This window comes from Aspergillus undulatus (genome assembly GCF_047715775.1).
Source record: "Aspergillus undulatus strain CBS 261.88 unplaced genomic scaffold BDV17scaffold_24, whole genome shotgun sequence".
Lineage (NCBI taxonomy): Eukaryota > Fungi > Ascomycota > Eurotiomycetes > Eurotiales > Aspergillaceae > Aspergillus > Aspergillus undulatus.
This window is the reverse complement of record NW_027396628.1, coordinates 43,492-66,910: the sequence shown is the minus strand read 5'-3', so window position 1 is coordinate 66,910 and position 23,419 is coordinate 43,492. Positions and strand designations below refer to the sequence as shown.

Below are 23,419 nucleotides of genomic sequence, written 5' to 3'. Positions count from 1 at the left end.
TCAGCACAGCACATCGGCGATGCGAAAGCCCGCGGCGCTCGATCCGCCAATCGGGGCTTCGTGTTCTTCCGGCGACAACGACACCATGGCTGTAGATTCAATTGAAGAGAAGCCATCTTTGATCGCCATGGGCCAGGCTCAACAACACAATGGTCAATTGTTTCGAAAGAGTTGTATGGAACGTGAGTCCTACATACAAGCTGATTGGGCTCACCGCCTCCGTCATCTCTCGATTTGCAGCTCTTAATCTATACCCGATACAGTATGGTGTAAAAGGATTTGGGCTATGCCATATATAGCTAGTTCCAGGCCGCTCCTTACCGATAAGAGATTAGGCGCCCGATCGGCGTCGCCACGCGTTTACATAGAAGCAAGTCCTGCATCTAGACTCCCTGCCCTCTCTCAGGGATCATGGGTGTCCCACCGGCAAAGAGACATCTACCGCAGGTTGACATTACTCTTGATGAGGCTCATGAGGCCGCACCAGATCCCGCACCGAAGTATCCACATTTCTCTGGACAGCATTTCGGCGAGGATACAGAGTACGTACCTCTCAATCAGCTTCCATCAGTCTCTGGACAGCGCTTTGGCCAGGCTACGGAGTTTGTACCCCTCAGCCAGCCGTCACAGATCCAATTAGAGGGAGATGAAGATGATGATGAAGCTGCGGGACTGGTCGCCGGAAGCCAAGTGGTCGACGACAGCTTTGATGCTATACAAATGCACTATGGCGACTTGAACACCAAAATTGTCGGCGTTCGTTACTATAGAGGCCAGGCCACTATTGGAGAACATGTTGTCTTGAAACGGGAGCCACATAATCAATATGATCGGAATGCTATCAGGGTCGATAATGTTATGGGAGCGCAGGTCGGCCACATTCCTCGCAACATGGCTAGCAAGCTCGCCAACTACTTGGTAAGTAGAGCATTCATTGTCGAATCTTCTTGGGCGTACTGAGTTGCAGTAGGACAACAGACTCCTGTTCGTCGAAGGCATCCTGACGGGCGTAATTGGCGCATACGACTGCCCAATTGTGCTAAAGCTATACGGTCCAAGTGGAGTTGAGCAAAGAGAAGTGTTGAAGCGTAAGATGACAGAGGATAAGCTGCCACTGAACCACCTCAGACAAGCTGAGCGTGAAGAGAAGAAGGCGCAAAAGGTACGGGGGAAGGCCATGAAAGAGGCTGCGAAGAAGGCTCGCACCGGGAAGCTGTTGGAAGCTGCAAATAACTTGGGCTACGCCAACCTTGCTCAGCCGCTTGGAGAGGAATTACCTGGGGAGGAGAGCTTGGATGAACTGATTAACCAAAGCAGTACTTTCAACCCCCGTGAGATCGGCCAGGTGGCTGAAAGCTTCGGCTTGAAGGAATCGGACCTTGAGAGTATGCCCATGGCTGACAGTCCACCATCTCTTTCCACTACTCTCCTTCCCTATCAGCGTCAGGGGCTGGCTTGGATGATTGAGAAGGAGGACCCGCAGCTACCCAAACCTTCATTCAACGATGTGGTACAGCTTTGGAAGAGACAGGATAACAAATTCACCAACATCGCCACGAACTTCTCTACGAAAAATCCGCCACCTCTTGCTAGCGGTGGTATCCTGGCTGACGATATGGGTTTGGGCAAGACAATTCAGGTTATCTCCCTGATCCTGTCAAACTCTACGCCAAAGACGCCAAAGTCGTCCAAGACAACGCTGATTGTATGTCCTGTCGGTGTAATGAGCAACTGGAGAAATCAAATTCAAGATCACACCAAGCCCGAGAAAACACCGCGAGTGTTGATTTACCATGGTCCCGGGAAGAAAGGAGCTGCAAACCTAGACCAGTACGATGTGGTGGTCACAAGTTACGGTGCTCTTGCAATGGAATATAAGCCGGAAAGCGAGGCTACGACCAAGAAAGGACTATTCTCACTCCAATGGCGCCGTGTCGTTCTCGACGAAGGACATACAATTCGGAACCCACGATCCAAGGGTGCAATCGCGGCGTGTGCCCTTCGGGCTGACTCTCGCTGGTCCCTGACAGGAACGCCAATCATCAACACACTCAAAGACTTATACTCTCAGATTCGCTTCTTGGGGCTCACCGGTGGACTGGAGGATCTTGCTGTCTTCAACAGTGTTCTCATACGGCCCCTTATGTCTGACGATCCAGACTCTCGCTTGCTCCTACAGGCACTCATGAGCACTATCTGTCTGCGTCGCAGAAAAGACATGAGATTTGTGAACCTACGTCTGCCACCCGTCACATATCGAACTCTCCGTATGAAGTTCCATCCTCATGAGCAGGAGAAGTACGGGATGTTCCAGTACGCATTTTTCTAAAAACCCTAACAATATCTTTCCCGCTAACATCCAACTAGGTCAGAAGCCAAAGGCATGCTCATGGACTTCAAAAACAAAGACAACACAAGCACAACCTACTCTCACCTCCTCGAAGTCATCCTCCGCCTCCGCCAAGTCTGCAACCACTGGGCTCTCACCAAAAACCGCCTCGACAAGCTCGCTGACCTCCTAGACACACACAAAGTCGTCCCCCTCACGCCGGAAAACACTCAAGCCCTCCAAGACATGCTCCAGATCCGCATTGAAAGCCAAGAGGCATGCCCAATATGTCTGGACATCCTCACCGACCAACCGGTAATAACAGCCTGCGGCCACGCCTTCGACCGCGATTGCATCGAGCAGGTTATAGACGGACAACATAAATGTCCCTTGTGCCGCTCCAAAATCAAAGATAACACCTACCTTGTCGCGCCGGCTGCAGACATAGGCGAGAGCGCCGACGACATCAACGCGGACCCGGACAACCCCTCTTCTAAAATCGAAGGCCTCCTCAAGATCCTCACAGCGCAGGGCCGAACAGAGGGTACAAAAACCGTCGTCTTCAGCCAATGGACATCCTTCCTCAATCTCGTCGAGCCGCACCTTCGCAACGCAGGAATCTCCTTCGCCCGCATAGACGGCAAAATGACCTCTCTAGCCCGCGACAACGCAACGCACCGCTTCTCCACAGACCCCAGCTGCACAGTCCTCCTCGCAAGTCTCAGCGTCTGCAGCGTCGGCCAGAACCTCGTCGCAGCGAACCAGGCCGTCCTTGCAGATAGCTGGTGGGCTCCCGCGATCGAAGACCAGGCCGTGGACCGTGTCTATAGGCTCGGACAGACTCGCGAGACGACTGTTTGGCGGCTTGTTATGGAGGATAGTATTGAGGACCGCGTGCTGGGCATTCAGGACCAGAAGAGGAAGTTAATGTCTACGGCGTTCAAGGAGAAGGCGAGTAAGAAGGTAGACGATCGGGCGACGCGCGTGGCGGATTTGGAGAGGCTCTTGACTTGATTTCTTTTCCTTTCGAGGCTGCCGCCAATTTCTACTTTTCTGTTTCATATGGTCATTTCTCTCTTGTCTTACTGTGTAAGAGGCTAAGAGATGGTGTTATCTTCGTTCCTTCTTCTACTCTACAATTCTTCACATGTCTAAACACCTTTCGGGTATTTTATATTGTTAATATTTACGGGTTACAATAGAAAGATTGACCAGAGATCACAGTAAGAGTTGGTTGTATTCATAAGTAATAGTTGCATGCCTTGCTATGTACTATAGACGAAGGTATCGTAATTGCAACAGCGCATAAAATTCAACCATGTGTATCATATCGGGTATCTCATTCCATCAAACGTAAAACGCCAGCCTATTGAGCAAATGCTAGAAGTCACGCCGATTCCTTGCTAGAACAATGCGGACAAACGAAGAGACAACGAGCAAGAGCTCAGTAGCCCCAAGCCCAAACAGTCATAGAGCAAGCTGTTAAGAAGGACAAAAGGGAGAGAAGCTCTGGAACAGATCATTCAACTCCGAGAACCGCAAATGCTCGAAAGAATAGCTTCAGTGGCCTGCACCCAGCCATCTAGTCAGATTGCAAGGATAAAATATTCACATGAATAAAGTATGTACAAAACGAGAATCGGGGTAAAGAAGATCGAAAATGGAACATGATCACAGAGTGGCACAACCTGTTTGCAGTTAGTTAACTGCGGTACCACCTCACTGCTGCTTGCAGCCGTTACCTGCTTGTTCCTCTTCCGCTCCCAGGACGGGTTTTGGCGTTTCAGCTGCAGGTGGTTGCTGCAACTGAGCCTCGGCGGAGGTTTCTTGGCCATTTTCAGGTTGGGAATTCTCTTGTAGCTGAAGTGGCGCTGATTGGCCCCTGAGTGAAGTTTCTTGCTGCACTGTCTCTGGTCTCGGAGTACTGATGTTCGGCGAATTTGGTTTCAGAGGCTCCGACCCAACCCTATGATTGGAGGACGTCTGTAGACGAGGGCCATCATTAAATACACCCATTCTTGGCGCGGAGCCCTGTCCCGCCGAAACTGCTTGCGGCCGCTGCGAAACCTCATTTGGACGGCGGTTTGGCTGAGTTTGAACGATTGGTTTCTCAACCTGCAGGGGCTGGAAGGAGACTTGCGGCTTGTCCTGCGCCTGAGCGAGTTTGTTCATCCCGATAATTGGAGGTTGCATGTGAGCTAGGAATGGAAATGCCGCGTTTGCATTTGAGTGGGAGCTTGCAGGCAAAGAAGCGATTGTTGCAGGCGCAAGAGCAGGTGGACCACTATTGTGTGCACTCTGTGGAATGAATGTTTGGACATTTTGCTGGACTGGATATACGCCATTGCCATTCATGGGCCTCGAAGGTTGATAAACTCCATGAGCCACGGATATTGCAAATGGCGCAGACGAGAGTGCAGCATGTTGCTGCTGCATCAGTTGCATCTGTCGCTCCGATAGTCTTTTCTGGTACGCCTCAGGGTCTGTGCGCCGCAGGTTCTGGTCGTCGTACTCTTGCTGCACGCTTCTCTGTTCGTCTTCCGTGAGCTTATCATTTGCGTCCGGCATGAAAGTCTGTGTGAGCTTGATGTCGCGAATCAAGCGTTCTTCCGCCGTCTTTTCTTGGTCTTCACGAAGGATCTTGTCCAAAACCTGCTTGTCCCTGCCAATGTACTCTGAGATGTCTTTCTGAGCAACTTCTTTGGCTGGAAACAAATAATCGCCCGGTTTCTTGCGCGCAGATCGAACAGTGCTCTTTTTATCCACGACGCGAACAGAGAGTTCAGTCTTGAATATCGCTTTGTCATGTATGATCTCTTCAAATGTTCCGCCGGCAAGGAAGCGATATACAAACACTGGCTTGCGCTGACCCATGCGGTATGCGCGCCCGACAGCCTGCTCCTCCCAAATTGGGCTGAAGGAGAAGTCAAAGATGATGACGCGATTTGCACCCGGAATATTCAGGCCAAGTCCACCTGCTCGAGTGGAGATGAGGTAGACCTGCTTATCAGAGGCCGAGTTGAACTGCTTTGTGGCCGCTTGTCTGTTTCCGATTGGCGTTGACCCGTCTAAGCGCGAGTATCGGCGTTTGGATGCTTTCAAGAGATCTTCGAGGTAATTAAGCGTCGGTAAGCTCTGGGAGAAAATCAAGACTTTATCGCCAGCTGCAATAGATTCATCTATCAGCTTGCTTGCAATTTCCGCCCGCGCCGAAAGCTCTGTAGCCCTCAAATCAGGCACCGTAGAAAAAAACCTTTGCTGTTCAGCGACGAGAGTTCCCAGATCCGGGATCTGAGCTTTCTCAATAGACTCATCACCGGGAATGACTTGATTGTCGCCACCCATTTTTCGAGCTATTTTGGAGGCATCTTGTGCGCGATTGACCAGCTTATCCCTAAAGCATGCTGGGTGATTGCAGCACAGCCCCAGGATCCCTAGCCACGACCATAATTGAGCTTGCTCAACGTCTCCATGTTGTCCTCGCAACACAAACGCTGCATAGGAGTCGTATGCGGCTTTCTGCAGCCGCGTCAGAGGAACAGTCAGAACAAACTCTACCTTGGGCGGCAGATCTCCTTCGAGGACTGTGATGTCGGCACGATTGATCTTCGGTTCCAGTATTCGCTTGAGGACTTGAAGCTTCATGAGAGACTTCCGCCTTTCACCGTAGGAACTGTCAGCATAGAGACCCTCTTCGATAGGCTCGATGTAGCTCGCTTTGAACTCCACTAGTGTGCCGAGGTAATCCTCGGAAATCCAGTTGACCATAGTATAATAGTCACGCAGATTATTTGCAAGGGGAGAACCTGTCAAAGCAATACGACTCTTGGAGTGAAATTGCATGGCTGCCACTGAGGTTTTAGAGGTAGGGTTCTTCATCTTGTGTGCTTCGTCGGCGATGATGATGCTGGGTCCTTCGAGGAGCCAACGCTTAACATTTTGATGAACATCATCTGACAGGGGTTTGGGCCGCTTCTTAGACTCATGGTTGATAATCCACGCTTGAAAAATGTTGTAGCTGATCAGAAGAACTCCGCCTTCTCGATACCAAGCGGAGACCTCGTCCAAACGCGCCCTTAGACTGTCAGCCGCTACAACTTGCCTCACCATTGGTGCAAGTTCCGGAGACCACGTGATGAATTCATCATGCCAATTTTCGATCAAGGATGATGGGCAGAGAATCAAAACCTGTGGCTGACGGAAGTTCTCAGGAATCTGTTGTCTGACTTTAGGGTCAGAAGAAGCGGCAGCTGTAAAGATTGTTGTGAGCAACGATATACTTGTTGAAACAGGAAAAATTAGTATTAAACCTGTAAGAGCTTGGGCAACAAACTTACACCTGCATTGTTTTGCCCAATCCCATCGTGTGAGCTAAGAGACATCCTTCTTGATTCTTGTCCTCGATGAGTTCCCGCCACATAAACTGAATGCCTTCCAATTGATGAGGCTTCACGCGTTGGCCGATATGGGCATTTAGATAAATGACAGGTTCCTTGAAGCTGACTGCCTGATGGCTAGGATTATCGTTGCTTAGACCCATGCTCTGAAGTCTCTTCGCCAGCTTCCTCTTCTGCTTCGCTTGTTTTGCAACCCGAATTTGGGCGTTTTCTTGATTCATCTTTGCCAATTGACTCTCCTTGACCTCTCTTTTCCGCTTTCGGCGAGGCGTATCCGCAGGCTCCAGATCGTGTTCTGGCGCAGAAGCGTCAGTTTCTCGCCTCCATTCTCGGCAGGCTGCTAGCCGTTTGATGAGCTCCTCATAGTACGCATCAAACCCCTGACTCTTTCTATCTTCAAGATCTTCGAGAGCGCTCGCTACATCATGCTTCTTGATGCCTTGACTCACAATGCGAATGCAGTTCACCCACGAGACATACATTGCGGCTGTTCTCATGATCAAACTGTTTTCGAAAGCGTCCGTACCTGTTATTGTCGTGAAACCTTTGAACACAGATTGTAGTGCTCTCCTTACTAGGTTCTTAAGCCGAGAGAACTGATATTCAGGAATATTTTCTGACAAATCGTTTCGCTCTTTGTCTGGAAGGGTCCCGATGATCTTCGCCAGCAACCTGCGACGGTCCTTACGCTCTTCAAGCAATACCCAGTCCAATGACAGGATTTCATCCATGTCGTCAATATGTGGCATCGATGAGCGTGCTTCATTTTCTGATTTCACTTGGACGCTGCCGTCTGCCGAGGTAAGACTAGGTGGCGGAGACATTGAGGTACCTATCCCTGGTACATCATTGTCCTGAAACTTGGATTTCGCAGATCCCACGGGGTTGAGAGGCGGCGTCTCTATCTCAAGATCCTCAGGTTCGGATGCTTCCATGGTAAGGTCGATGACTTCAGGCTTTTCCTTGAAAAGGCGAGCACGAGGCGGGGAGGAAGAAGGAGAACGGCTACTAGACGCAAAGACTGGGGGTGCGGCGCGGCCTCTTGTTCTACGCCTCGTGCCAGAAACACTGATAATATCATCGTCTCCATCAGACGACGAGGAGCTCGCTGGTGGTTGTTCAATTTGGTGCAAATCGACTGCACCGGTGTCATCAATGAAACCGTCGAGAGGGTCTTCTTCGATAAAATCAGACTCTGTGTCGAGTGATTCTTCGTCTTCGACCTTCGGTTTATGCGGACATTGAGGTTGGCGAGGCGCGGCAACTTTCGGCGGGCATGTTTGTTGTTCCAACACTGAGATACGCCATTTCTGCTTTTGGATCTCGAAAACAGTTGGTTCTAAGCACTGACATTGCGTGCGGAGCTCTTCTTTCGTAGTGTACTCATTCTCACGTAGTTTGTCTTCCAGTTTTCGCAGCCGAGTTTCCAACAACGAGATGTCTTTTGCCATAGACTTAATCTCCTGGTTGACATTTCTCCTCCTTCGAGCGACTAGCCATAAGTTTCGTGCTTTGTACTCCTCTTTTGGCAGTCGAGTTTCGCGCCATTGATTCTCATATTCAAAGATGCAATGGCTTATCACAGAATCAACTTCAACAGGTTCAAGGTTTCTAGGCGTTGGGTCGCTACGCTCATCCTCAATCTCTCGCCAAGTGTCCTCATCAAATTCGCCTTCGGATCCTGAGTCTCCGTAGAGGGGGTATGCATGCTCAGCATCTTCTTCGACTGGATATTTGTGAAGCAAATGGGATAATGGGTCCGATGACTTCAGCTGTTCATCTGACTTTAGTTGATTTCCGAAGTATGGCCAGTCGTGTAGTCTTTCCTTGCTGGCACTGACCGCACCCCCCTTGGCTTTGTATAGCGTGAAAAAGGCGTTGTTGCTCGACTTCGCAAGTGAAGCCTTGTAGGGAACTACAGCACGCTGAGTTTGTTCTTGATCAGAAGATAAATCGATAGGCAGTTGTTGGAAAAAATACTTGAGACGGTCATTGACAAAAGCACGCTGAGCGGCGGGAAGTATGGAGGGCAGTAACGTGAATGACTGGTCATCCCCTTCTGGATCGGAGGCATAAAAGACTTCTTCCACGGTAAGGTCATCCGGGCCCATATACCAGTCCTTTGTATCAACATCACTGGTGTTTTCCGACGAGACTTTGCTCTGGACCTCAACAGAAGAACCCAGGTTAAGCCTGCGCCTCTTTCTGCCATGACTATCCACAACAATCTGCTCATGGGGACGGATAATATTGATATCCAGTTTAGCAGCCGACTCTTGAGGGGAACCTTTGGGATCGGCGTCTGAACGGTCTTGAGCAGGAATATCCACACTTTCAGTCTCAACTTCATCCAGCTTTCGACGGCTTGTGACAGCCATAGTGAAAGACTCATTCAATCCAGGATGACTTGCTCCGGTTGAAGGAAGTAAGCTCTTATGCTGAGCGGGCGATTGGCGGGGACTGGTGAACTTGGGAGGAAGGGGGGGTTGCGGTGGGACTTCTAACGGCGATGGCAGCAGAGAGGTATCTTCAGCTTTGAAACCTTGGAACTTCTGTGAGCGCTGTTGCAGGAAGCGGATGGCCTGCATCATTGAGCTGCGTTGACCCAATGATTTAAGGCCCAGATCATCACGCAATGCTTCCTTATTTACATCCCGTAGAAGCACCTCGCCCGTAACGTCATTGTCTCGAAGTGCAGGCTCAAAGAAAGTAGGATTTGGTCGCGAGGCTTTCGAATTCGAATAAGACCATGGTGTTTCTGGATTGTGACATAGAAAGCTCACTACCTCATCGACCGTCCAGTCGAGAGGGTCTGAGCTGTTGGTTTGCATGATGAAGGCGACGGACAGTTTTGACAATTGTTCAGTCAGATAACCGGTTTATTTGAAGCTGTCATTGTGCAAAAAGAGCTGCGATTACGGAGAGAAACGCGTAGTGTGGTTTTCGTAAAAAGGCAGGCGCGTGCGTGATGGCGATAAGGAAGGTGAAGGGGAAAGTGAGCAGAATCGGCGGACACAGAAAGAGCTGACGAACGCTTGAGAGAAATATTAGGGCGGATGTTCCGCTAAAAAGACTGGCAAGAAAAGTGATATTAAGGAAAAGACACCCGAGCGTAAAAGCTCACATGGCGGCCTCTCCTATTCGAGTGTATAGAGTGGATGCGAGATCAACGCGTTCTCTGTATAGCGCGACCGCATGATCTTCGATATCTCTTTCTGCCGGTAGCCAGGGCGGTAAGCAGCTCTTTCCGCAGGCGGTGATGATAATGGCGATAACAGGTCGCAGGTCGGGTAGACTCGTTTTTAGCGTCGCGCGCCCCGAAAGGCGCTGACTAAGTAGACTGACCGTCACATGATGGGCTCTTCACCGCTTACCGGTCTACTGACTCTGGAGATAATGGAGATAGTTAACGCCATTGATTACTAATCGCAAAGACCCCTCCATGGTGAGGGGATGATCTACCGGAGAAAGAGCTGGGTCAAGAACTTCTTGCATTCTGACTCTCATCTTGTCTGGCAGGCTCTATCATAATATTCGCTGCCAATTGAAATAAACTCGCCATGACGGACTCAGTCTACCAAGATTACCCGCCCGCCTTGAACCCCGCACAGAAGGAGTTCTTGGTGAAGACAGTCAAGGACTGGGCGACACAAAATGGCCTTCAGGTCAGGCCTGCGCCTGCATTTGTCTCAAAGGAGTCTGACCCTCACGGTGTGCTTGCGACAAATGCGCCGGTGACATTGTTTCCCAGCCCTTTCCCGCGGACTTGTTTCGAAGAAGCGAAGGCTCTGCAAACCGTGTACAATAAGCTCTATGCCGCGATAACATGCAATGAAGGATGGATTGGCAAAATCATGGAAGAGTAAGAGTGATCACTATGATACTTCTCGCTTTTATTTGATCTATTTGTACCCTATAAGGTTATAGAAACTGGACTAAACATTGCGTTCGCTATAGTCTCATTGACGTGGACGACTTCGTTTCGAATCTCTGGAAAGTACACCTCGCCGTTCAGAAAGAAGGCTACGCTCAGACGCTTTCTCTTGGTCTATTCCGGTCCGACTATATGGCACACACCCCGTCAGACTCTGCGACTCCCGAGTTGAAACAAGTGGAGTTTAACACGATCTCCTCGTCGTTTGGCGGATTGTCATCACGAGTGGCATCCTTGCATTCCGAGCTCCTAGACTCGCCTCCAGGACATCCCATTGCGTACCCGCCACACTCTCTGTTGAGGCCAGGCGCGATTCCGGAGAACACCGCAGTGGAGGTGTTATCTGCAGGTCTGGCAAGAGCGCATGCCGCATACGGAGCCTCTAAGTCGCAACCTCAGCTCCCAATATGCATCCTGTTCGTTGTCCAAGAGGGCGAAAGGAACATCTTCGACCAACTAGCTCTCTCACGACAACTCACAAAGGTCCACAAGATCCCAACCTTCCGAATCCTAAGCTCCGAAATCCTAAACCACACCACCATCCCCGACTCCAACCCCTCCCGCCCCCTCATCTACACCCCACCGCACGCCTCAACCACGCAGTTCGAAGTAACAACCGTCTACCTCCGCGCCTTCTACGCCCCAACAGACTATAAATCCTCCCGTGAGTGGGAAGCGCGAACACACCTCGAGCGCTCAGCGGCCATAAAATGCCCTTCAGTCCTGAACCAACTCTCCGGCTCCAAAATCGTCCAGCAAGTCCTCGCAACACCCACAGGACCCGACCACCTCAAGTCCTTCCTGTCCGATACAAACACCGACGACTCCACAATCTCTCGTCTCCGCGCAACCTTCGCGCCGCAATACGACCTCTCCTCAACCGGCAAAGGCCGCGACCTCGCCCTCAACCCATCCACCGCCGAAAACCACGTGCTAAAACCCCAGCGCGAAGGAGGCGGCAACAACATCTACAAGTCCGCCATCCCGGACTTCCTAAACTCAATTCCCGAGAACGAGTGGAAACGCTGGATTCTAATGGAACTGATCCACCCGCCCAAGGCTGCGAAGAATGTCGCGCTTCGCAGCGATGGCGAGGTACTGAGTGGTGGTGTTATCGGCGAGCTAGGTATCTATGGTACGATTCTGTGGGATCAGAAGGATGGGAAGGTTCACCATAATGAGCAGGGTGGGTGGTTGATGCGGACGAAGGCGGAGGGTGTTAATGAGGGCGGTGTGGCGACGGGGTTCTCGAGTTTAGATAGCGTTGTGCTGTTTTAGATGGGTGGTTGCGTTGCGGTGAGGTTGTAGAGCTGGTATATATCGGTTCATTTCAATAGAATTTCTCATTTTGTTCTCTTTTCATATAGATCAGTTTTGTAGCTAGCATTGTAATACATTTTATTCAGCAGTCGTCTGGTTTAAGTTGCCGCCAAGATACTTCGTCTTGCAGGGAGCATAAGTTAGGGTTACGCTACGCAAAAACGTTCCGAAGATCAGCGTCCTTCAAAGAAAATCCATTGAACAATGATACCGTATCACTAGGAAGATAACAAGAAATCAATCACAAAGCCCGAAAGATCCTTGATTGCACCATATCATATCGCAATCTATTGTACACCTCTTGGTTTGTACATTGTGAGGCATGAATCTGGAAGAAGTGCCATCACTAGGGCTAATTACGAAACGCCAACAGTTCTTCCCTGAGTAGGCCGAAAAATAAACCAAGCAACGCCGCATCATATTCCGACTGTCAGACGAAATACTCCGAAAAGAAAGCAAAGAAAAGAAAGAAAAGTCTTAGTGTACAGACTCGATTAGGCCACGCCGGAGCGCTGCCGCGAGAATTCGGTATGTCCGTACCATAACATAGTGTACAAGAGATAAGTAAGAAAGAAAGGTGGAGGAATAGGGAGGGATACTGGTACAGGATATGACACAAGACCAGCTTGTCGTAGAGGCATGATGATGAGAATGAGGATGAATGGGTATCCGCGATCAGAATCATAGATAACGCGACTTTGCATCTAATCACGCGGTGAGGTTGCGATCATAGGGCATTTCGCACAAGTGGAGCTCATTTTTGGCGATCTCTGCCAGTGCATAGTCAAACGTATTCTTTTGCAGTTCCTCGGGAATCATGTCAAGCTGAACAGGCTCGACGCTCGGGAAAATGTCTTTAGTCGGAGTCTGAAGCTTGCTGCGTTCAGCAAAGTGAGGAGCGATGTAATCGAGAGACTCTTCAGGATATGGAGGGAAATTCTGAAAGCAAGGCAAATGGCAAAAAGCATGAAGCGAGATTGCTGAGCTGGGAGACCAAGATCTTCCCCTCCAATCAAGTCTGTCTTGATTGAACATAAGGGGCAGATCTTCAGACTCGACTTTGAGCTGTGGCATTGGGTATCTGTAGCCCTGGCGTAGGTCTAGTTCATACATCCCTACTGAGTCTGGGAGTTCCTCGTCGGGTATAGTGCCTCGGATTGTGGGAAGAGCGCCCTCGGGTTGGCTTTGCTCTTCGTCGTATTTCACAAACTCGTGAGTATGCTCGACCACTTCAGGTTCAAGTTCATAGTTGGCGTCTTCGGATTTTTCAGAATGCTCAGATGCAGGGGCCTCTGACGCTGTAGGCAGAATTTCGGAACCATCGACAGAGGATTCGGTATCTGCGGGGGCTGGAAGCATCTTGGTGTCCTTGAGCTTGATTGCGTAGGCAGTAACTTTCCTACTCCAACTGTTTGGCAGCGGAATGCGTCCACCGGCCTCGCCAGCTTTGGGATCGATAAGACCAGGAGTGATTCCACGAGTTGAGTTTGAGTGGAAATCCAAGCCAGCCTTGTGCATTCTCCGCCGAATCACATCCTCAAGCTCTGCGCTGCGTCTATTGCCCGAGCGCCAAGCTTTGATGTTGAAAGCCTGCCGGAAGCGCACGCCTCGCTGCTGCAGCGCGTTGTTCTTGATCCGGAAGTCAGGATGCATACGAGAAGTTATATCATCGAGAGATATACGAGGGTCCATGCGTTGCCATGCTTCAACGCGAAACTCCTCAACGGTGGAGGAGATATTGTCTGGTAAGATGGGGAGATTTCGCAGCCGTTTTCCATGAATAGGTTCTGACATGTATGCCGGATCGCTGCGCCGCTCCTCATTTTCTGGTGGATTTAGTTGATAGAGGATATCTGGAAGGTTTGTCCAGGACCAGTCGGCTTGGTCTGGGTGGTACGAGGTGACGTTGCGCGGGTCTTTCGCGTTAGGGCTATCCTGCCGAGGAGGCGGTCTTTCTGCAGGAGGTTAGCAGCCGTGTTCAAGTAGAAAGAAAAGGATAACTCACTTTGACGAGTTCCAGTCGGCCGCTGTGAGAAGTTCGAACGGTACTTAGAGACTCTGACGCTTCCAATCATTGTGGTTTGTCTGGATAGCCTGCGTTAGCAATGGCATCCGAGTGACGACTGCACCGAAGAAAGCAGCTCGCGAGCATACCTTCGCTCTTCACTTGAAAGACCGATGAACAATCGTTTCCAAAGGTAGGTCTCACTCAGAGTAGCAGCGAGAAGACAATTGAGGCGAAAGAGGGGTAGCGAAAGCGACTTAATGAAGCAGTGAAGAAGAAGACACCAAAGGAGAAGCAAAGAGAGAAACGAGACAAGAGAAGCCATCCTCCCATTGACCTATTGGCAATCTCTAGTGTTCTTTTGTTCTTATCGACGAACAATTGGGGAGGTTGGCCTTGAGTCCGAATCGGGCGAAGGTCGAGGGGTGGAAACTTGGAAAACGCAGCGAATGAATATTCACTCATTTGGCCGCCAGCCGCCTGCGTCGGGTGCTCTCATGCTACGGGCGAGACTCGGATGCGAGCTCATGCACTCATATAGAATCCCATGCACTTGCTCTCTGTTCTCGTGGAGTAGAGGCGAGTTTGCGCTTCAAGACGAGGCCCACAATGCCCATGTTTGCCCTTGGTGAAGCATCGCGAACAGGCGTTCTTCCTCTGCGCGGCCTCCACCAACACTTATGCTCCTTGGCCGAGTCCCGCCGCAAGTCATGTCTCTAGCCACATGGACGGGGGAGTGAGAGGTTTCATTATGGGGCCTGGCGCAGGAGGGACGTCGCTCATAGGCTGGCTTGGGGCGACAATGGCGATAGTTCCTGCAGTTCAGACTCCTTGAGTGTCAGCCGTTCCTATTCATTCGTCCAGGACAAAAGAAGAGGGGCGGTTCCTGACAATAGTTCTATTGATGACACTCATCTGGCCCATTGTCTTGACCATGGCCCACCCCCGGTTCCAGTCTTGTTGTCGCGAGGCACTGTGAGGGGTCTTGACGCCTCAGCTCTGGAAGGGGCAAGAAGGACACTGGACTCTACTTCCAGTCACTGAGGGGTCAAAAGGTTCGGGGGTCACGGGCCCCGGACGTCCACTGGTGTAGTAGCTTCCTCTTTCGACAACGCCCGGGCAAGTCATTACGTGCTCAGTGAAGTGAGATTGACCATTATTTTGCTACCTCCTCAACACTGTGTGGCTATTCAGTGCAGGCTCATTGCTTGAGCTCTAAGTACAAATCACAGATTTTGGGGGAAAACCATCTTCTTTTTATGTTTATTCCTATTAATTTTTTGTTGTTTTGTTACCTATAGCTAAAAGATACCGTTCAAACATAGATAAAACAAGTTAAGTACACGATTTCGATGTCAGCAACAACCAATGGTGATTAGTAGACCATGCCCAAGTAACCAACAAGAAACCAAACCAAGTGAGAAACACAACAAGCAGCCAGAGCTGCATGATAAGGCTCAACCAACAATATTTTAGGCCACTGTATCATTCAAAATATGCGAGACAGGTGATAGTAGTGATACTCCGTTCTTTCATCTTTACCCTAGAGTGGCGCTGACTGAACATAAAAAAGTCAGCAGTGCAAAAGTGAAGCAGCGACGATTATGAAGTGGTACCTCGAAATGTGTTGTGAAGCGGCTCGTTTCCGCGGTTGCTGATGAGCTTCCACAGGCTAATGCAATGAGACGCCGGGCCCAGAAAGAGGATGCGCTACCACCGGCGCCTGATGCACTGTTGGGACTTGGGTCAGGGAATAGCCATTGCCTGGGATTCAGGGACCGGGAGGTACAGAGTAACATGGTCCAAAGGCATTATCTGAGGATAGTGTTGGCCATCGGGAACTGGGACTGGAACTTGGAACCCACAATTTTGCGGATCGTCAGACACATGTCCATAGTATGCGTTCGACGACACCATCATCATAGGTATCTCAACTCTGAAACAGATTTCTCCCGGCATGGAGTGAAGACTCTGAGTGTTTTGCTTGAGAGGATAGATCCGAAGGCCGTAAGCGGCAGACCCAGTGGTAATCATAGGTCGAAGTATATGACGTGGGGGCAGCTCGACATGACCGCCTTGTTCTCCCAGTTCCATGGACATCAACCCAGGAGTAAGACCTCGCGTACTGTTGAGCTGGCGATCAATGCCTTTTCCGAGTAGTTGGCGGATTATATGGTCATTGTTCTCGAGTTCAAATTCCCAGCACGTAACATTGAAATGTTGACGGAAGTACCTGCGGCGATCATCAATGATGGTTTGCGATATCTGGTATCTGAAATAGGGATTGACTCGGTTGATAATATCTTGGCCGGTAATACGAGGGTCGAGACGATACCACGCTTCAAGACGCCATCCTTCCACCATGGACGATATTTAGCTGGCAGGCAGGCGAAATAGTGGACATATCCACCCACACCACGCCCGGGACCCAGCACACGCTAGAGCCCCGGGGCTTGACACGCTGGGGGGGGGGAGGACCGCATTCGGTACATACCCATTTGAGCAGGCTCAGTCAAGTGCATTCGTTGCGGGGGCGGCCGGATCTGGTACAGAACGTTGGGGAAATTACACAAACTCCAGCGCGGTTGAGAAGTGTTGTGCCATATCAAGTTGTAATCCTCGAGCACTCTGTTGAGCGCTGGGCGTCTATAAATGATGTTGGAGATGTCGGGGGAACTAAAAACAGGCCCAGTTGTAGGAGCCAAAATCTTTGGCTCATCAGCCCAGCCTGGGTCGTCAGCGTGACCTACATATATGGACTAGCAAACAGGTGAGCAACCTCATGAACCCCAAGACGGCCGCAAAACTGCTTACCAGAATGAGCAATAACCCTGTCACTGGTGCTGATAGGGACCTCTTGGAAAATCTAGCGTTGCTGAAGCAAATGCCCGCTTCTTTTCCACGAGCTTTTGTTGAGAAGCAGTACTAGTCCAAAAGGGTCTGGAATAGTGCAAAATTCGATGGACAGAGACAACTTAATGCTTTAGAACTCGCAAGGCACATAAACTACAGAAACAGCCTCAGAAACAGACTGCTGATAGTCATGTTAGGGTCCAACAAAGCAAAGCCAGGAGAGTTGGCGTTCTTACCAGAAGGACCCTGTAAAAAGCAGTTGCGGCGTGGGAAGTCCCAGCAGACAGACATGAACCCCTCAATGTCAATTTCGGATGAGTTGAAGAGAAGGCAGAAGCAAGTCCCAGTCTCCGGGCTTGATGGCCATATTTATGCCTGCAGAATTTGCCGCTAAAAAGTAGCATGCTTTGAATGGTGAATAGCACAGTAAAATTTCGGGGTCTGGATTTGTAGAATCCTGAATTCACGTTAACAATTCATGAAGGCGCTCTGGGAAACGGGTCTGGAGGTAGAATACTTGCATATTTTCAGCAGATTGTGGGTTTCTACTGAAGAAAGTGTTCAAGAAGGGTTCAAAAGGTATTGATTAATTAGTGGTTGATCAGCTTCATATGAAATGGCCAAACGGCTAACACGTTTTTTGAGCTTTGAATGAGGTTGTTGAATTATTCCCGACAAAGCTCAGTGCATCAAAGTCAACAGATAATATCGATGTGTGAACATACCTATATGGGTAGAAATGTTGAGGGAACTTGGATGAAGGTGACTTGTTGATTGAGCGGACATGATCACTGGTGGACATCCGCGGCCCCTTCCAACTGTCAACCAAACCAGAATCAGCAAGCACAGAGGCCAGCAGGACTCTGCAGTGTCATTTTTGCTCGACTTCAATCAGCAAAGTCACCACCCTAGTAAGAAGGCTGCACTACCTACTACCAGTATCACTACTACTGCCACAGCCAAAACGTTTGCTGATAAATCATAACATGCCATCCTCTCCTATGCTCCGTCTTGTTCGAACAGCCACTGCGACATTTCACCAGAAAAGCCAATATCTCGCTGCTCTCTATACTCTTCAGATCGCGTGCAGGGTCAAACCTAATGCGTCTAGCAGTCGAGAAGGCATCACCGCGATAGGGCCAGAACAAGTTTATGTCGCTGTTGCTGCGGTTCCTAGAGACGGTGAGGCAAACGCGGCTGTAGCCCGTGTCTTTGCAAAGGTAGTGCCAAAATTCCCAGAATCTAGGAATCTACGCCTTCTGCATGGAGGACTGAGTCCCATTAAGCGCTTCAACTAATAGAATTCAGGTTTTTGGCGTCGCAAATTCCGACGTTGGTGTTGTCCATGGCCTGAAATCGCGCGACAAGGTCGCCTCAATTGCCGATATGGACATCGGAAAGAAGAGTGAAGAGGAGTTTTTGCAGGAAGCTACCCAAAAATTACAGGAGGCCTTGATCAAGAAATAAATTCGTTGTCGTTGGATATACAAATCGGCTCTTTGTTTTGACAAGCGGAACACTCCGTGACATCACGGAAATCTCCCACCCTTTTTTTTCCTCCGAATTCAGCGCAACACTACGATCGCACCAACCTCAGCTTACGCTATGAGCAAAGCTCACCAGAATTACCTTCAATTGACAGCTCGACCCTTTAATCAGCAAAATGGCTTCGACAAAACGAAAGGCCCCCGAAGTCTCCACCCCCAAAACCATCAGCTTCACCGCGCGAAACCCCCCTTGGACCTACCTTAAGCTCCAATTGTACGTCCACCCTCTCCAGCTCCCTATTAATCCCACCCTAACCAGTAAACCAGGATTCACCAACCAAACACCTCCCTCGCCACAAAATCCGCTCCTCTCGACCCCCTCACAGCCCGCACGCACCTAACAGCCGCGCTCACCCAGTTTCTCGGCCTCCACGGAACCTCCATCTCCATCGACATCCTCTCTGTAACCCAATCCCAATCCCAGCCGACGGAAAAATACGTATGGATTCGTGTACCTCGCCATGATGGCTCTGCTGTCGTTGCCGCCGTGAGTTCCTGGATTGGGGGTACTGATCAGGATGATACAGGGGGTAGCGTGGCATGGCGGGTTTGCGCGAAGGGGAACTTCCTCGATGCGCTGGTGAGAGGTGATGGAGCAGACTTATTCGAGTCGTGACCTGAGATATTTGAGGCATCGGGCTAAGTGGACAGACCGCGGAGCTGGCATCGCCTCTGTCCTCTGGAAATCATGTAGTGCCGCAGTGATATCGCGCCTGCCTTGGATGAGCAGTCTCCAACCGCGGTTGAGAGAAAAGAAAAAAAAAAAATTTACCTGAACTGGAAGGAGCAATCTACCAGGGCTCCGGTCGCACCTGCCTTTCGTTATGCAATACTTGAGCGCCGCAATCTGTGGAAGGAGCGATCTTCCACTTCCAAGAAGCAAGGAACGACCACTCTGTATGGAAAGCGCGTCCAACCGGGCACCAGCTGGTCTCCGACCATCGCACCTTCCGCACCTTCTTGTGCAATACCGAGTTGCCCCAACCCGAGAAAGGGGCGACCGGTTCGTCCGGCGAGCATCGCACTTGCCCCCTTTGTCCGTTTATCATCTAGACATCTCGAAAGGCTCGAAAAACCGACCTACGACCTCTTACAAACTGGGCGCCCTTAGAATAACATTTGTACGGCTGAATGTTTGCAACCGGTATCGTGTCTCTTCTGAGGACGGTGGGTATATAACAACTGGGACCGTGGGTTGCGTATTGTGTATGAGATCTGAAGTGTGGACTCGACGTGATGGGGATCGATCGCTTTTGCGAGTCGCTATCTTATCATAAAATAGGGACAAGTTCTTCGGTTCTTCCTGATGCTTGATGACGCAGGAACGGACCTGGACAAATGAAGCTCGAAAGGAACCTGACAAAGATAATATGATCGCAATTTGTCCCTCAATTTTATACAACACAATCCTCGAGTCACAATAAAGACAAGCCCAAGTACAATATTTTCGCAGCGGGCAAAAAAAGCCTTGCAGGTAACGACAGTAAAGAAGCAATTTCAAACCCCAAATATTTGCAAATGACAGTTAAATAGGCTCACATGTCCGAGAAGACGCCTGATCCCCATGCTTGCGACGCAAAAGAGCATTTCAATTCCCCTTGAATTGCCAAACATTTTCCATTTTACCTTTTTTCCATTGAGAGCCCCACGGCCTGGCGAATGTCATACCGATGCCTGTTGCTGGAGCTTAGTCCTGACTTCCTCCATCACCGTTGAGGCATTTGATGCCGACTTGGGTGTGCAGTTAGCGACAACCTTCGCACGCAAAGCCGCACGAATGTCCTCGACACTGCGCTCTTTCCAGTTGGGCTGGCCAACTGTGCTGAGGGGGAAGAGGACGTAGTTGTCCTCACGGGAGGCGAAATCATCGACGCTGGGTGCCGGCTGGGCGGTGACGATGTCCATCTCGAGCGCAATCTGTCTGCAGTATGTGTCGAGAGGAAGATCGTTGACATCGTGGCCGAAGGGGTTCTCGATCTCGCTGCCAATGGTCGCGAGTCCGAGAATGATGTATGCAGCAACGATTGAGCCGGGGATGGTAACCCAGCCAAGTGAGTCGTACAGCTGGAAAGGAAGGACCAGGACGTAGATCCAGGCAATTTGAGCGATTGCGATGCTGTAGGCGGCTGGCAGCGGGGTGTCGAGGACGCGCTCAGTGCCGGTAACAACTTCATTCATCTGAGCGAGGTAGGTGACTGGACGGTTAGTCAAGAAACAAAAACAAGTGAGGAACACCACATACTGGCTTGCGATTGGTGAAGACTAATAGAGAGCGTTCCGTTGTGGATGGTAGAGTCGATATAGGCCGAGATATAGTTCAGGATCTCGAGGGGCAAGTGTCCCAAAGGTTTCTTGGAGCGCTTGATGAGTTTCCTTGGGTTCGACTCGGCAAATGAAACACCTAGATATTCACCCGCCGCCTTCCAGATGGTTCTTCGCCTAGGCTGCAGAACTTCACGGCTGTGGGCATCCTTGGCAAAGGTATCGAGATACCCAACCAGGCCTGCCAGGTCTTCGTATCCAACATCGGGTTCGAACCGCAGCTTGTGCTTCAGAGCCACCGCGAAGGCGATGATAAGGTTGATAGCGGTCCTAGTATGTCAATATTCCGCTTAAACCCGTAACACATATATTGCTTACAGCTTTCTCAACAAGTCCTCCTTTCCTTCTTCACCTTCTCGCTCGGATGTGTTGACCCAGATGGTGCGAGACAGGTTGCGAGACGTTTGAATGAGCAACGACCAGTACTTCCGACCATCTGCCCATCTTGAAGATAATCAGTCATATATTCAGGAAGCCAACCACGAAAGAATATTCTTCCATACCTCTCGTAAGCAGTGGAGCTTCGGAATGACAGCGACAAACCAACGACGAAACCGAGAACAGTGAGGAGGATATTATCGACGGAGACTATGCCACCATGATCAGCGATGTTGAGAATTTCGTTGACTCGGATACCCACTGTCATGAACAAAGTGCGAAATTAAAGTAATCAAGGTAGACCAGCCGGCGACGAAAGCAATTGGGAGAATCAACTTCGGCATGATACTGCCATGCATTCGGAGCATGATTGGCCATTTTGAATGTCTGTCGAGGTCTCTGGGGCCGTGCTAGAAGAGAAACACCCGTTAGACTAACACTCTCGTTCCTTAACCAGTTGTTCCAACTCACAAAGTAACGATCGAAATCATCCGACTCCCGTCGATTGAGCATAAACTGGGTATCTCGGGAGTCTGCGAGGTTCTCTAAAAAGGTGGGCCGTGGGGTAATGCGTCTGGAGCTCTTTTCGCTAGGAGGTCCGGTATAGTTTCCTTGGCCGTTGTTCCCATGGCGAACCTCTGCCTGCACCGGGGCAGGGCCATCGCCATGAGCGGCAGCGTGGGCCCCTCCATCAGCTGGGGCAGCTGCGTGACCGCCTCCTCCGTCGACCATGTTTGTTGCGAATCAAAGATTATGAAGTTGAAGGATTGTTGGGGTCAGGACGGTCTAACCAGAGAGCGTCCAAGACAGAATGTGAAAGAACGAAAGTCCGAAAGACAAAAACGAAAGAATTTGGTCAAATGATAGATTAATAATTAACGGACAGGGAAAAGGAAGAGCGTGAGAAAGGGAAGAATCTGGGGGCGAAGAGAAGAGAAGGAGCAGAGATCTACGGCAAGATGGTGGATTGCACAGCCAGGTCACTGGTCAGCGCTTGGGATCGGGACTTGAGAGCTATTTTAGATATTCTAGATTCTGCTCGATGAACGCCACTTAGTCATATTATAAAGGACAAAGAAACGGCAAAAACGCAGTCTTTCAGGTGCTGTTCTCTCGGCCTAGCCTTCACAAAGACACCCAGAGGACTAGTCAATGACACACACAAGAGAGGAACCTTGGGACAGCCACGGCTGAACCCGAGGGTCCCTGGGATTGGAGTCAGTTGACAGCCGGGCCCCTGGTTGCAATCTAACGGCGACAAAGTGCCCAGAGCCAAGCGGGAGGATCCGTCTTATTTCGCATGCCCTCGCCATTGGCCAGCAGTTGCCAATCCAGAGCACTCCAGACTTTGAGTGGCTGAGGCCTGAAACACGATCCATCGCCAGCTCAGAGCGCGTTGTTGAGCGCTGGAGCGCTGTTCAATTTCTGCGAAACCATGACTCGTGCCGGTTCCTCTCCTGTGCGCGATCTGCGCAATAGTTTGAACCCTGTTTTATTCTTGCAAACTTATTGAATCGAGAATTGAGATTCGTTCGACAATCTCTTGTCGCTTCGGAGAATAATGATAATCCCTTATGCATTCCTATGATCACGAACAGTTCTTTCCCGTCAGTGTCCAACAAAACACTTGGTGGTCCAGGTTGCTGAGGAAGTGGCGGCGTGCCCGAGAACCCACCAGGACGCGGCAGGGGGACGGCAAATAACTGACACGACGGGAAACGCCAATGGCTGTTTCACCACACGTCCTCGCGTCTCATGGATGGTTGGCCCTCCGCGAGGCACCACTTGGCCGTTCAGGGGTACAGCGCGGAGGTTGAACGCCAGTGGCTAGACGCCTGTGCAGAGAAGTTGACCGACCTTGGACTGTTGCATTTTGCGCCCGTCAGACTACTCAGCTCACGCTCAGCTAAGACGAGTCTGCTCCGTACTCCGTACCCCGCAGATGACTTCCTGAACGATCACATTAGTACTTGGGGCCGAACGTTCGGCAGTCAAATTCAACGTCGCTGACGTGACCAGTTGAAAATAATTTTCCACTCTGATCCTGTCCAATGCTGGAGCACCCTTCAGTATCTCTCCGTTCTTCAGCGCGTTGAACTCCGCGTCGGGTTGAGCTCGAAGCTCCTCTTTACGCCAAGGGTATAAAAGGCCACCACCGCTTCGCTTCTACGGAGTCTATACCCCCATTCCCATATACACATCTCTGCTGCAACTTGGAACATAGCTCTTTTCAGGGTCATGGTCAACACCAGATTTCATCAATTGTACTGAACCTCGTCGCCCGACGGACTCGACTACCACTCGAGGCAAGATCTTCCGCATGAAAGTGTCCGC

The 23,419-nt window shown here is 50.4% G+C and overlaps 9 protein-coding genes across 9 annotated transcripts; 5 read left to right on the top strand and 4 right to left on the bottom strand.

Annotated features, from left to right (window-relative positions):
* Positions 1 to 392: 392 nt before the first annotated feature.
* Positions 393 to 3,513, top strand: BDV17DRAFT_87688 (DEAD/DEAH box helicase). The gene is made up of 3 exons (XM_073765278.1): positions 393 to 918; positions 971 to 2,313; positions 2,368 to 3,513. The coding sequence occupies exons 1-3, from the start codon at positions 412 to 414 to the stop codon at positions 3,341 to 3,343; spliced, it is 2,826 nt and encodes a 941-aa protein (XP_073615513.1). The 5' UTR covers positions 393 to 411; the 3' UTR covers positions 3,344 to 3,513.
* A 62-nt stretch (positions 3,514 to 3,575) lies between these two features.
* On the bottom strand, positions 3,576 to 9,956 carry BDV17DRAFT_263249 (putative SNF2 family helicase/ATPase). The gene is made up of 2 exons (XM_073757881.1): positions 6,667 to 9,956; positions 3,576 to 6,608 (listed from the first exon to the last, which is right to left on the bottom strand). Exons 1-2 carry the CDS (start codon positions 9,555 to 9,557, stop codon positions 4,049 to 4,051), a joined length of 5,451 nt encoding a protein of 1,816 aa, XP_073615512.1. The 5' UTR covers positions 9,558 to 9,956; the 3' UTR covers positions 3,576 to 4,048.
* A 204-nt stretch (positions 9,957 to 10,160) lies between these two features.
* On the top strand, positions 10,161 to 11,961 carry BDV17DRAFT_263247 (glutathione synthase). The gene is made up of 2 exons (XM_073757880.1): positions 10,161 to 10,588; positions 10,684 to 11,961. Exons 1-2 carry the CDS (start codon positions 10,287 to 10,289, stop codon positions 11,936 to 11,938), a joined length of 1,557 nt encoding a protein of 518 aa, XP_073615511.1. The 5' UTR covers positions 10,161 to 10,286; the 3' UTR covers positions 11,939 to 11,961.
* Positions 11,962 to 12,688: 727 nt separating this feature from the next.
* BDV17DRAFT_291305 (uncharacterized protein) lies at positions 12,689 to 14,055 on the bottom strand (the record flags this gene model as incomplete). Its single annotated transcript, XM_073762114.1, has 2 exons — positions 12,689 to 13,935; positions 13,986 to 14,055. 2 exons carry the CDS (start codon positions 14,053 to 14,055, stop codon positions 12,689 to 12,691), a joined length of 1,317 nt encoding a protein of 438 aa, XP_073615510.1.
* A 2,929-nt stretch (positions 14,056 to 16,984) lies between these two features.
* On the bottom strand, positions 16,985 to 17,548 carry BDV17DRAFT_263243 (uncharacterized protein). The gene is made up of 3 exons (XM_073757879.1): positions 17,356 to 17,548; positions 17,075 to 17,295; positions 16,985 to 17,019 (listed from the first exon to the last, which is right to left on the bottom strand). The coding sequence occupies exons 1-2, from the start codon at positions 17,359 to 17,361 to the stop codon at positions 17,143 to 17,145; spliced, it is 159 nt and encodes a 52-aa protein (XP_073615509.1). The 5' UTR covers positions 17,362 to 17,548; the 3' UTR covers positions 16,985 to 17,019; positions 17,075 to 17,142.
* Positions 17,549 to 17,732: 184 nt separating this feature from the next.
* Positions 17,733 to 18,403, top strand: BDV17DRAFT_87526 (DUF167 domain-containing protein). The gene is made up of 2 exons (XM_073765277.1): positions 17,733 to 18,058; positions 18,147 to 18,403. Exons 1-2 carry the CDS (start codon positions 17,825 to 17,827, stop codon positions 18,303 to 18,305), a joined length of 393 nt encoding a protein of 130 aa, XP_073615508.1. The 5' UTR covers positions 17,733 to 17,824; the 3' UTR covers positions 18,306 to 18,403.
* On the top strand, positions 18,320 to 19,105 carry BDV17DRAFT_87498 (uncharacterized protein). The gene is made up of 2 exons (XM_073765275.1): positions 18,320 to 18,599; positions 18,653 to 19,105. The coding sequence occupies exons 1-2, from the start codon at positions 18,502 to 18,504 to the stop codon at positions 18,999 to 19,001; spliced, it is 447 nt and encodes a 148-aa protein (XP_073615507.1). The 5' UTR covers positions 18,320 to 18,501; the 3' UTR covers positions 19,002 to 19,105.
* Positions 19,106 to 19,855, top strand: BDV17DRAFT_87499 (uncharacterized protein). Its single transcript, XM_073765276.1, has one exon. It carries the CDS (start codon positions 19,210 to 19,212, stop codon positions 19,660 to 19,662), a length of 453 nt encoding a protein of 150 aa, XP_073615506.1. The 5' UTR covers positions 19,106 to 19,209; the 3' UTR covers positions 19,663 to 19,855.
* BDV17DRAFT_87367 (UPF0187 domain membrane protein) lies at positions 19,772 to 22,023 on the bottom strand. Its single transcript, XM_073765274.1, has 6 exons — positions 21,557 to 22,023; positions 21,348 to 21,495; positions 21,211 to 21,295; positions 21,026 to 21,151; positions 20,628 to 20,977; positions 19,772 to 20,580 (listed from the first exon to the last, which is right to left on the bottom strand). The coding sequence occupies exons 1-6, from the start codon at positions 21,815 to 21,817 to the stop codon at positions 20,048 to 20,050; spliced, it is 1,503 nt and encodes a 500-aa protein (XP_073615505.1). The 5' UTR covers positions 21,818 to 22,023; the 3' UTR covers positions 19,772 to 20,047.
* Between the last annotated feature and the right edge of the window lie 1,396 nt (positions 22,024 to 23,419).

Excerpts from the sequence above, each read along its gene's own strand:
- BDV17DRAFT_87499 (XM_073765276.1), top strand. The coding sequence starts at position 19,210 with ATGCAATACTTGAGCGCCGCAATCTGTGGAAGGAGCGATCTTCCACTT.
- BDV17DRAFT_87498 (XM_073765275.1), top strand. The coding sequence starts at position 18,502 with ATGGCTTCGACAAAACGAAAGGCCCCCGAAGTCTCCACCCCCAAAACC. Across the intron at positions 18,600-18,652 it reads ACCTACCTTAAGCTCCAATT|GATTCACCAACCAAACACCT; the intron begins GTACGTCCACCC and ends CCAGTAAACCAG.
- BDV17DRAFT_87688 (XM_073765278.1), top strand. The coding sequence starts at position 412 with ATGGGTGTCCCACCGGCAAAGAGACATCTACCGCAGGTTGACATTACT. Across the intron at positions 919-970 it reads GCAAGCTCGCCAACTACTTG|GACAACAGACTCCTGTTCGT; the intron begins GTAAGTAGAGCA and ends GAGTTGCAGTAG. Across the intron at positions 2,314-2,367 it reads GAGAAGTACGGGATGTTCCA|GTCAGAAGCCAAAGGCATGC; the intron begins GTACGCATTTTT and ends ACATCCAACTAG.
- BDV17DRAFT_87367 (XM_073765274.1), bottom strand. The coding sequence starts at position 21,817 with ATGGTCGACGGAGGAGGCGGTCACGCAGCTGCCCCAGCTGATGGAGGG. Across the intron at positions 21,296-21,347 it reads TTCGCACTTTGTTCATGACA|TCTCCGTCGATAATATCCTC; the intron begins GTGGGTATCCGA and ends ATGGTGGCATAG. Across the intron at positions 20,581-20,627 it reads TCTTCACCAATCGCAAGCCA|TCACCTACCTCGCTCAGATG; the intron begins GTATGTGGTGTT and ends CTAACCGTCCAG.
- BDV17DRAFT_263249 (XM_073757881.1), bottom strand. The coding sequence starts at position 9,557 with ATGCAAACCAACAGCTCAGACCCTCTCGACTGGACGGTCGATGAGGTA. Across the intron at positions 6,609-6,666 it reads TTGGGCAAAACAATGCAGGT|TATATCGTTGCTCACAACAA; the intron begins GTAAGTTTGTTG and ends TGTTTCAACAAG.
- BDV17DRAFT_263247 (XM_073757880.1), top strand. The coding sequence starts at position 10,287 with ATGACGGACTCAGTCTACCAAGATTACCCGCCCGCCTTGAACCCCGCA. Across the intron at positions 10,589-10,683 it reads ATTGGCAAAATCATGGAAGA|TCTCATTGACGTGGACGACT; the intron begins GTAAGAGTGATC and ends CGTTCGCTATAG.
- BDV17DRAFT_87526 (XM_073765277.1), top strand. The coding sequence starts at position 17,825 with ATGCCATCCTCTCCTATGCTCCGTCTTGTTCGAACAGCCACTGCGACA. Across the intron at positions 18,059-18,146 it reads TAGCCCGTGTCTTTGCAAAG|GTTTTTGGCGTCGCAAATTC; the intron begins GTAGTGCCAAAA and ends AATAGAATTCAG.